General features: G+C 57.7%; 1 protein-coding gene across 1 annotated transcript; it reads left to right on the top strand.

The window, feature by feature from the left end:
• Positions 1–7951: 7951 nt before the first annotated feature.
• On the top strand, positions 7952–10746 carry IL25 (interleukin 25). The gene is made up of 2 exons (XM_045802579.2): positions 7952–8199; positions 10110–10746. The coding sequence occupies exons 1-2, from the start codon at positions 7961–7963 to the stop codon at positions 10363–10365; spliced, it is 495 nt and encodes a 164-aa protein (XP_045658535.2). The 5' UTR covers positions 7952–7960; the 3' UTR covers positions 10366–10746.
• The last annotated feature ends 578 nt before the right edge of the window (positions 10747–11324 follow it).

Consider the following 11324-nt stretch of genomic DNA (forward strand, 5'->3'; position numbering starts at 1 on the left):
CAGGCCCCCGGAGCTGTCTGCCCTAGGCCGCGGAGGGACCCCGGGTCCGCAGGGGTCGGAAGCTCCCTCCCAGGGCCGGGACAGGCGAGGAGGCGGGAGCTGGGGCCGCCCTCGACGCCTCGCCAGGCCCGTCAGGACGGCCCCGAGGGCTGGGAGAAGCCGCCGGGGCGGTTGGGCTGGACGGGCGAGTTCAGGGGCCAACCCTCCGCACCCGGGGGCCGCGGCCGAGAGCGGTGCTCCCAGGGCTGTGGTCGGGGCGGCCCGGGGCCCTGCGGCGGCCCCGCTGCGAGGGGGTGGGGCGAGCGAGCCCTGAGAAGTTCGCCGCTTTTCAGACTCGCCCAAGTTGGCGAAAGGAGGCCAGGCTGGCGCCGAAGGCCTCCGAGAGCGTGGCCGCTGGGCTGCGTCGCCCGAGTGGCTGCGCTCGGCTCAGACCCTCGCACGCCCGGCGGCCAGGCGCGGTCACACTCACGCACGCTCGCCCTCAGCACGCCCGGGGCTCGGGGGGCGCGGCGACGGAACCTCGCTCCCCGCACGCGGGTTCGGCCCGAAGGGGCGGGACGGCCTTCCCCACGCCGCCGCGGGGCCCACCCGCGCGCCGCCACCCCTCGGCCCGCTCACGCGCACCCTCGGCGGGGTCCCTCGGGGCAGCTCCCGGGGGCGCTGGGGACGGAGAGAAAGGCCACAAAGCAAAAGAAGCAGCAAAGAGAAGGCGAAGGAGGAGCGGGGGCCAGGGTCCCGTGGACTCGCCTGGAGGGGGGTGAGGGGGGACACTGAGGGGGCTGCGAAGGCTCCGGGGGTCGCGCGTGGCCTTCGGGCTCAGCCCCCGCGCGCGCGGCTCCCCGTCCCTCCCCTTCCCGGGCTCCCGGCTCCCTCTCAGGGCAGTTCCTTTCTCCTCCCCTCGGGCCCTCTCCGCTCCGGCGCGGGGCTCAGTCCTGGGGATTAAAAGAAAGGAGGGAGGGGAAAAGGGAGGGGAAGGGAAGGGGCGGAGGAGAAAGGAGGACGATCCCTCCAAAGGCGGGTGTTGAGTTTCAGCTCGGGACCCTCGGGCCAAACTGCACGCCCCCTCCCGGGCCCTCTCCCCGGCGCCTCTTCCTCCCGCCGTCGCGGCGGACCTCCCGTGATCTGGTGCGCTCGCTCCCGGGAGCTTCCCTCACCCCGCCACGCCCCCGCTCTGCCCCTCTCTCTGCGTCCCTTTCATGAGCCCCACATCTGTCTTCCCCGTGGGAGGGAGCTCGCTCCTTCCTCCTTTCTGGGGTCCTCAGCCGATCGTCTCCTCTCCCTTGGCGTTGCCTCCGCAGCGGTGACAGGGTTGGCCGGCTGTTGGGGTGGGGGGGACAAGTGGGGGTCTGCGGCTGGACATGGATTCTGGCCCTGGCGAGAGAACAGGAGCCTGGTCCCAGAGCGGCAGGCGGGCGGGTGGTGCCGCCTCTTAACGCTGCTCTGCCAGTCTGGGCCTGTCCCCCGCCCTCACTCTGGCTCACTCCGCTGCCACGGGGAGCAGGAGTGGGGACTGCGGGCCCAAAAGGGCAGACCTCTTTCAGAGGAGCTGGGATCCGCTGAAAGGACAGGGTTCTTGGGTTCCCGCACTTTCCTTAGTGTGTGCTGTTTCCCTCCAGCTACCCCCATCTCCTGCTTCTTCCTTTTGGGGCACACCTCAAGGCCTCTTAGACTGGAAGGGAGCTTCCCTTTTTCCATTTTTGAGGTTCCTGGTGTTTAAAAGGTGAGATGCCACACGGGATTGAAAAGCTGTAGTAGATTTTCAGTGTTTACATTTAACAAATTAAGACTTCAAACACATAAAACAGACAATGACTCTAAGTATAACCTCATTTGGAGATAACATCAGAGGTCTAATTTAAGGCCCTTTGTGAACCTGAGGCCTTGAACAGATGCTCCCCTCCTTCTCTCCTCACATTCCGCAGGCCCACACATCCAGGCATTTCCTAGCAGGGGACGGGGCTACCTGGCCTGGCTCGCCCTCCCTGTCGCCTGGGCCCCTGTGAAGAATCCTGTGCAGAGGAGAGAAGTGGAACCTATGGCGGTGGGTTAGGAAGAGATTGTGCAGTGAATGTGGGGATTGGTCCTGGGCTTGACTCACAGATGGGGTGCAGACCTGAGCGTGGGCCTGGGAATTCTAAATAGACTTAGACCCCTTAGGATGGTAGAGGAACTTGCAAATTTCCAGATGGATCTGAAGGGAGAACTCCGCCTCCCAACTCCAGCCTAGTCCAATTTCCTCCAGACCCCTGGTGAAATAAATGTAGGTGAGGGGGAGCACAGTATAAACCTGCAGAAAGACAAGACTGACTTCTGGAGCGCCCCGGCATGGAACGGAGCCAGTCAGACTCAGGAATGAATCCCGGCTTATTAGCTGTGTGACCTTGATCAAGTTATGTAACATCTCTGAGTCTCAGCTCCTCTTCTGCAGCAGTGTCTTTGGTGAAGAGTAAATCTATGTAAAATGCCTAGCACGGAGATCTCCCTCCAGGCTTTTCCTCACCTTGGCTCCCTGCCCCCGCCCCCTCCTCCCCACTTGTGCTTTCATGAAAACTGAAAGTGTTTCTTTGTTGAGGCCCAGAGGAGCCTTTTCCCCGTCCTTATCTCTTCTCGGCCTTCTCCTTTGCAGAGGTTTAAGGCGATTCCCTTGTTCAGGGGGGAGCTCTGGGCTGCAGGTGAGGTTAGGCAGAACCCAGGCTGAGCAGTTAGACCCCAGGTGCGCGGTGGGCGGCGGCCTCAGGCAGCTGGGCCTCGGCCTCAGGGCTTGCTCGGGCCTTATTCAAGGGGTAGCAAGGAGAGAACTCCTCCATCTAGCTTTCTGGGCCCCAGCTTCTCTCCCCTTCCCAGCAGGGCCAACCGTCGGTTTCTTCCATCCCATATCATGACTGTCCTGGTTCCTCTTGCTGCTCAAAACTCACGGGCTCTGAGGGACTTCCTCTGAAGGGACTCTTCCAGGTCTCCTCTCTTGGGACCCCACAGCTACCAGATTGCCTGGGTTCTAATCCTGGTTTCAACAGTAGTTAGTGACCTTGGCATGACCTCTTGGAGCCTCTGGTTTCCTGTCCCTAAAGCCGGGATAATAATGAAATCAATAGTCAGTTAAGCCTCTGCCTTCGGCTCAGGTCATGACCCCAGGATCCTGGGATCGAGTTCTGCATTGGGCTCCTTGCTCACTGGGGAGTCTGCTTCTCCCTCTGCCTGCCGCTCCCCCTGCTTGTGCGCGCGCTGGCGCGCTCTCTTTCTCTCTCCCTCTGACAAATAAATAAATAAATAAATAAATAAATAAATAAATAAATAAAGACGTCAATAGCGTCAGACTTGTGAGGAGTAAGAGATTCCTGAGAACAGTGCCTGGCCCATGCTGTGTCAATGTTAGATAAAAGCAATTATTATTATTGTTATTTGATGCCAGCCCTATGGGGGCAGCAGAAGGTCAAGGACATAGTGCGTGCCCTTGAGAAACTCACATCGCATAGCTCATGCTTGAATCCATTCAGAACCCGGGGATAAAATCCAAATGCTCTGTCATAACCCGTAAGACCCTCTGTGATCTGGCCACCGCCCACCTCTTTACCTTATCTCACCCCTGCTCTCCCCTTGTCCTTTGTTTCCCATCCACGCCGTCCTTCCTGGCTCTCAGCTCTTTCCAGCTCTTTCCCACCTATAGGACTCCGCCTGTCCTGCTGCCTCTACCTAGACCACTCTTCCCCCACATGCTTTTCGTCATCACCCTCAAATTCCTCATCCTCAGAAAGGCCTTCCCTGGCTTTCCAAGTCGGAGCAGCACCCTCCTTCCGCCCCCCGCCAGCCCCCTATCTCACAACACTGTTGCATTTTCTTCATAGCACTCGTTATCATCAGAAATGATCTGGTTTCCTTGTTTGTCATGGGTCTCCTAAACCGTAAGCTTCCCGAGGCAGAGACCTCATCTGGTTGTCCTCCTCTGTACTTCTAGCATATATAATAGCTCAATAATAGCTGCCGAGTGAACAGGCCAGCCGTGACTACAGCACAAATCTGAGAAAGCCCAGGGCTTCCATGCATGGGCACCAGCACTGGGCTGAGGGGAGGGAGTTGCAGGGCTCTTTGTCCAGTTCGCCCGGATTTTCCACGTGTCTCCCAGGCCAGACAAGTTTCTCTCTCTTGTTTTCTTTCTTTCTTAAAGACTCATTTATTTATTTGAGAGAGAGAGAGAGAGTGGGGTGGGCAGAGGGAGAGAATCTCAAGCAGACTCCCCGCTGAGCATGGACCAGACCCCGAGATCTCCAGACCCCGAGATCATGACCTGAGCCGAAACCAAGAGTCGGACACTTAACCGACTGAGGCACCCAGGCGGCCCAGACAAGGTTCTCTTTGAAGGCAGGCTCCTAAGCCTAAGCATCTTCGTAACTAAGGGTGATACTACAAGTAACTAGCGACGAGTACCGTTGTCACTAACTAATCAGGGCGTGGGAGCAGCGTTCCAGAGGCCCCTGGTCCAGGCCAGCGCTCAGTTGCAGGCTCACAGGCAGGTTGTGACCCAGGAGGTGCCCCCGGCCAAGGACAGCAGGACTTGCCAGCAGGGGCCAAAGCATGTGTGCGTTTTGACCGCCGGGGCCGGGCCCTCAGATCCGGGGTGTGCGGATGAGCTTCAGCAGACCCTGTAAGGTCCTGTGGTTTCAGCAGTATTTCGAGAGCCGAGATCCAGAGCGGCTGAGCTGGTTGACGCTTTTGTGGTCAACCAGGTGACCCTCTCCAAACCGAAAAACAAAAGACAAGCACGTCTACAAGTGAGGAGAAAGGTGCAGAGAGGGCCCAAGGTCAAGAAACGACCAGAGGCAGGGGCAGGACTTCAAGGCAGCCAGTGAGGACTGGCGTGTCTTTCTGTGGAAGGGCAGGACAGCCACACTCTAGTTTTCTGCAAGCCCCCAGGGCCTTACCTGGCCAAGGTGGGGATGCCTTCCATCCCCTCTCCCCTACCCTTCCCTGCTGGGTGCCGATCCCTCCTCCCAGGGGCTCCGCCAGCCCCCTCTGGCTGTGGGGCCATGCCCAGGCAAGTGAGGACAGGTGTGAGGTGAACTTTCCTTTGCTTCCGCCTCCAGCGTTCTTCCCATTGCCACCCCTATCTCCCCACACCCCCAAGGATTCCCTGGAAGCTGAAGTGACTCAGGGATTCCAAAACTAGTTCCCCCAGGAGGAAAACCCTCTGGAAAATGTTTCTCATGGCAGGGAATCACCCAAAGGAGTCCCACAGAGCGGCTGGGAGATAAGGACAGAGGCTGAGCAAACCGGAGGGGGTGGGGTGCGTGTGACTCAGAGCACAGGTTCTCAGGTCAGCGCTGATCACCATGGTGGGGGAAAGGCCAGCCCTGGGGGCGACCGTGTGTTCGCAGAGGCCTTTCCTCTGCCTGTTAGGGCTTTCCTCAGAGGGCGTCCTGGTACAGAGGCAGCAGGACACCCCAGAGGCCTCTCCTGAAAGGCCATGTGGGCCAGCAGCATCAACAAGCCAAAGAAGCCGCTGGGATCACTTCCAGCTCTTTCGAGCACCCCCTTCCGGACAGGGCCAGGATGGGAAGATCTGGGCCAGGGTCAGGCTCTGAGGCTCTGATTGGTTTGGGGGACTCCCCTAGGGATTCAGCTCTTGTGGAAGAGCAGTGCCCCCTCACAGTCTTTTCTGGGGTTAGGGGTTTCTCAGGAGCACCACGCACCACGAGCCATCCTGGGAGCCATGTGCCAGGCCAAAGGTGGGGGAATACGGAGCTGGAGCGGTGGATCGCAGCCAGCAGGGCTGAGTGCCTAAGTGGGCGGGAATGGCCCGTGGCCTCTGGCAGGTTCAGGTGAGACCTGTCCCGGCCCAAGCCTGGCTAAGCAGAAAAGCGCAGACGGTGGGGGGTGGGGGGCTTCTCTTCCATTTGCAGCTGCCTGAGGGTCAGCACAGTGTGACACCTGTGTGCCAGGAGATTAGATTTGGAGCTGGTCAGGGCTGGAGTAAAAAGCCAGCTCTGCCTCCTAACTGTGCAACCTTGGGCCAGTTACTAAATTTCTTTGGGTCTTAGTTTTGTCATCTGTAATATGGGGTTACTAGTTTCCATCTCATGGTTTCGTTGTAAGGATAAAATGAGCTGATGCATGTGCAGGGCTTGGCCCTATCCTGGCACGTGACGCACAGTGGCATGCAGAGGTGAGAGGACGTTAGGGAGCATAGGGCAGACAGCGGGGCAATGGGAGTGGGGTGATGAGCTCCCCGCCTCAGTGCTTTACCTGAGAGCTCCTGCTCTCCCAGGCACCACCTGTTTCCCCTAAGCCCCTGCCTCACCCCCAGTCCCAGGCTTCCCCAAACCTACCAGAACAACTTCTCCCAATTCTCCAGACCACCCCCTGATCTCATCACGCCTCTGCTCTGGGGCTGCTTTGCCCTACGGCGTTTGAAGGATTCCTCCTCATTCTGCAGTTCAACTTATTCCTGGTTTCCTTTGTTTATTTTCTGAGTCCCTGGTTACTAGAGGAGTATTTTCTAAGGGAAAGCACATGCAAATCAGAAAACATCATTCTAGAGACCATGTCTGTGTATGAGTGTGTTGGGGGGGGTGGGTCGTGGGTGTGGGGGACGAGGGGGATCGATGGGCAAGGATGGAGAGAAAAGGCTTGGAGGGAAGTAGGTGGCCTGCTGCCAGCACAGTGTCTCCCAGGAGGGGTGACCCCTGGCTGACTCCTGTCTTTGGGGTTAGGCCTAGTTAAAGCATTTCTGAGCTCGTATGCCCCCTCCTGGCCGGCAGTGGCCCATGGAGCTGGGGGTGGGGCTGAGGTTGGGTGGACTTGCCCCACGGCCTAAGAGGGGCAGCTACCCCTGCTATGGCCCTTGTCCCCACTGTCCTGTGAGTGGGAGTAGAGGCCCGGTCTGGAGCTGGGACCTCTTGCTGGGTCTTAGGTGAGGCTGTTAACAGCCAAGCCCTTCCCCTTCCTGGCTTCACCTCATTTATGCAATGGAAGCCACCACCCACATCTTCTTCCACCAGACCCTGCACATCCAGCCGACAAACTGATGGGGTCAGGGCATTCCTGGCAGTCCTGTGGGGTGAGGCCTGCATCCTGGGGCAGAGGAGGTCAGGGAAGGGTGGGGTGGGGGGTGGGGCAGGCGCTGGAGAGAGTGAGTGGAAGTCAGGGAGTGGGTAATGGACAAAGAGAAAGAAGTCTTAAGTGGTGGGGGTCCTAGATGTTGGGGTCCTTGAAAGCAAGGAAGGGGTCAGAGAACAGAAGGGTTGAGGGTCAAAGGAGATAGAGGGAAGTGTTCAGTAAGGTGGGTGATCAACAGCCTGTCTGAGAAGAAAGGGAATGGCGGAGACAAGGCGCTGGGTGGATGCATGGAAATGAGGCCTCTTGAAGACAGACCAGATGATGTTCCCTAATTTGGGGTACCAAGCCAGCCAGGGAAATTCCCATAGTGCCAGTTCTCCAATGCCCAGAATAACAGGATCCTATTATATTGACCCCACACCCAGTAAGGTGCAAAGAACAGATCTTCCCCAATAGGCTCCCAAGGTGTGATGTGAATTATAACTTCCATGAATGGAGCATGTAAGCAGCTTTTGGAAACACTTTCAGGGTTTTTTTGGTTTTGTTTTGTTTTTTAATGTCAGGTCACTCCCTCCAAAAGGTCGTGGAAATAAATTTGAATAAACAAAACAGGTTTGCTGAAAATAAAACCAGGACGCCCAGGCTCCTCCAGTCAGCCTGCTTCCACAAGGCCCCACCTGTCAGCCAGCGCAGCACCGTGGCCGGGCGAGCAGCATCAGACATGAACCAGGTGAGCTCGAGGGGCCCGACAGGTGCTGAGACGTTGCTGAGGGTGGAGAGAGGCCAGGCTCCAGGTTTGGGGCTGGGGGCCAGGTGGAGCTGGAAAGCAGGCCCTCAGGGAGTAGCCGGGGCAGGAGCACCCTGATTAGCTGCGGGCCGTTCTCTCACTGGCCTTCTCCTGCAGGTGATCATGTTCTTGGTAATGGCCATGGGAACCCACAGCCTCGGTTTTCGGGTCCGGAAGGACTGCACCCACTGGCCCAGCTGCTGCCCCAGCAAAAGGCAGGACCCCACTCACGAGTGGCTGAAGAGGAACACTGTACTCAGGCCCCACCGAGAGACCACTAGCCTCACCCACCAGCCGGAATCCTGCAGGGCCAGTGAAGACGGACCCCTCAACAGCAGGTCTATCTCCCCTTGGAGATATGAGTGAGTCTGCCGCCCCCTCCCAAATGCCAGCACGTGTACCTGTCAGGGAGTATGTGAGGGGCCGAGGGGAGGGGGTTCCACCCAAGTCCCTGCCCCCTTTTATCTCAGGCCGTAAAGGTGTGAGTGTTAGGCAAGGCCTAGTCTGGGTTCTAGCTCTCACTTTTAGTGGGTGGCTTTGAGCCACTTCCTCGAGGTTTCAAAGCTCAGGTTTTTTCATCTGCAAAAGGAGGTGATACCCCCCAGACCAATGTGCAGACCGGGTGAAATAATGCACGTGAAATCTGTACTTAGTACAGGAAAGCTTGGTCCTCTCCTTTTCCTCTCTTCCTCCTCCTCCTTCTGTCCCTACAACGGGACATGTTTTTCTAGCTGAAATATCAGGGAATGAGGGTATGATACAGGCATGAAGCATGCCAATACCCGATGAGAACGCCCTGGTCCTTGGGTGGGTTGTAAGTATACCAAGCTAGTGAAACCCTCCGCTCTGGGGGTCGCCAGAGCCCTGGGCTGGTTCTCTTTGATTACGGACAGTCTTACTCTTTCGTTCAGTGCGCCACACAAATATTAAAATTCTCTATAGGAGCCATGTTGTAGAACATATTAGGAAGCCCCGAAATTGGGACAATGATGCAAAGTTTAAAAAATGAGGGCCTTAGGGATGCCTGTCTGTGTCTTCCTGGGGTGCCTGTGTTCCCATTCCCCATAAGTCTAATTCTGGCTTGGCCTTGGCTTTGGGGATGGCTGGGCAAGGTCAGTGGGTAGGAAGAAGGTCAGCTTTGGTTGAGACTAGATCCTGGGTGGAGACACCAGGTCATCATGCTTTGAAGTGGTCTCCGAAGTCTGGCTGGGTCCTGGGCTAAATCCAACGAGGTGGGAGCCCCTTGCAGGAGGCTGGGTGCCAGATGGCTGACTTGGCTGGGGTGCACACCCCTTGTGTGGTGGCCGCGAACCCCTCATGACTACTTGGCTGATCTTCCCCAAAGTGTTCTTTGCGATACTCATTGCACAGGCTGCCCCTCAGAAACATCGAGGACGGCTACGTGTGGGAAAAGCCGCTCCCGCCCTCGCCCCTCAGAGATTCATAACGTGCTCAGCACGTTAAAAGTTGCAAGGAGTCCGCAGAAAAGAAACCATCAATTCAGCATTTCCCAAACGCCTTTGGCCCCAGGCCCCTTTTCTTGCAGGGTACTTATTAGGGAACCCACCCTGGGAAATGCGATGCTAGCTGAGCCCCAGCTCGTGAGGGCTTGTCTGTATGGAGAATGGTCTTCCCACCCAGCGGCTGTTTCCTGCTAGGCTTTGGGAGTTCCGGACCTTAGGAGTGTCCACATTTCAAGTCTTGTTTTGGCCACAAAACCCTTGCAGAAGAAGTAAATAAGTCTTACCGTGCACGCTTTACACGTGCTTATAATAGATGCATGAAAAGCGCCTGGAAGGATGTGCGGGCAATGGCTGTCAGCACGCCACGGCTGACAGGGGACGGGTAGGGAGACTGTCTTCACTTCATACTTGGATGTAAGGGCAGTTTTTACTTTATAATAAAAAAACCCTAAAAATGGAATAACAATTACAAAAAGAAACCTCGTGCCCGAGCCCGGCGTGTACGTCTGAGGGCAGCAGAACGTGTCTGTGAAGGCTGCTCACCTTCCCCTGCCTCCGCAAGAGGCCAGAACCCTGCCCCTCCTTCCCTGCCCCTCACTGCCCATGGGGGAAAATAAACCCCGGGGGGGTGTGAATTGTTTAAAGTCACTCAGCAAGTGGAGACAAGAGCTGGGACAAAAAGCCAGGCCCACCTCACCACACTTCCTTCCTCTGGCCTCCCCACTGCGGGGCCCTCCCCGCCCCTGGCCCGTCCCGTCTGTCCGCCCCGCCAGCCTTCCTCCAGGGTCTGATGAGTGCCGCCCCCACAGGTTGGACAGGGACTTGAACCGGCTCCCCCAGGACCTGTACCACGCCCGTTGCCTGTGTCCACACTGTGTCAGCCTACAGACCGGCTCCCACATGGACCCCCTGGGCAACTCAGAGTTGCTCTACCACAACCAGACGGTCTTCTACCGGCGGCCGTGCCCCGGAGAGCCGGGTGCCCATGATGGCTACTGCCTGGAACAGAGGCTCTACCGTGTCTCCTTGGCTTGCGTGTGTGTGCGGCCGCGAGTGATGGCCTAGGCGTGCCGCCCGGGCCTGGTTCCTGATCGGACCACCCGCCACGGTGAGCCAGGATGCCCGAAATGCTCAACCCCTCCAAAGCACTACATGGAGCAGCAGGACCACGGGACAGGATCGGGGACTTTGTGGGGAACCGCGCATTTCACTATTTGCGATGGATGGGAAATGCGGGGTGAAGCAACAGGGCTGCCATGGCCGCTGGAAGAGGACATCCTGGCATTTCCTCTTAGGAAAGGTCTTTGAGGCTCTAGAGGCCACCACCCCCATCTCCTCCTTTTCTCCCATCCTCAGCTGCCCTAGCACAGCACAAGCACTTTCTAGCTACTTTCCCCTTTGCCAATGGAGAGCCCCTCACATCGTGTGTCCATCCGTCCGTCCGTCCATCCATCCATCCAACACTCAGTGAGCACCTACTTTGCACATACCTTGGTGCAGTTACTAGGCTCTGAAGAAGAGGCTGTTATTGAGCATGGAGAGACTTATCCAAATAAATAATCTGTATTCAAAACGGCCTAATTTGTCTTGGCGTCCCTGGTGCCTGAACACCAGGCTCCCCAGCCTGGTGCCTTCTCTTCTCCACGGTCAGCCCTTACCTACTACCCTGTCCTTCTGCCTTCCAGAGTTTCCTCTGTGGCCTCCCATCCCTCCCCTTCTCTGTCTCCCTGGCCTACCCCCTGAACACTGGGGTGGGGGTCAGGCTGCCCTCCTGGCATGCTAGAGAGACAGAGGCCCATTGAGGCACTGCGGCAGGCACACAGCGCCCCCTTGTCCCCCCAACAATCTGCCTTTGTCCTCAGTCTTGGCTGCTACAGCCTCGTCCTGGGGGGTGCTCCCTGGGCTGGGCTCCAGCTCCCACCCTCCCTAAAAGGAAAAGGGAGAAAGGACAGCCAGGAAGAGGGGAGTTAGGGGAGGGGGATACAGAGTTCTTCAGGCTTGGGTCCTTGGGGGGCTCCTAGTCT

This window comes from Ursus americanus, chromosome 35 (assembly GCF_024610735.1).
Source record: "Ursus americanus isolate L20-20 chromosome 35, mUrsAme1.1.p, whole genome shotgun sequence".
Lineage (NCBI taxonomy): Eukaryota > Metazoa > Chordata > Mammalia > Carnivora > Ursidae > Ursus > Ursus americanus.

Excerpts from the sequence above, each read along its gene's own strand:
- IL25 (XM_045802579.2), top strand. The coding sequence starts at position 7,961 with ATGTTCTTGGTAATGGCCATGGGAACCCACAGCCTCGGTTTTCGGGTC. Across the intron at positions 8,200-10,109 it reads ATCTCCCCTTGGAGATATGA|GTTGGACAGGGACTTGAACC; the intron begins GTGAGTCTGCCG and ends CCGCCCCCACAG.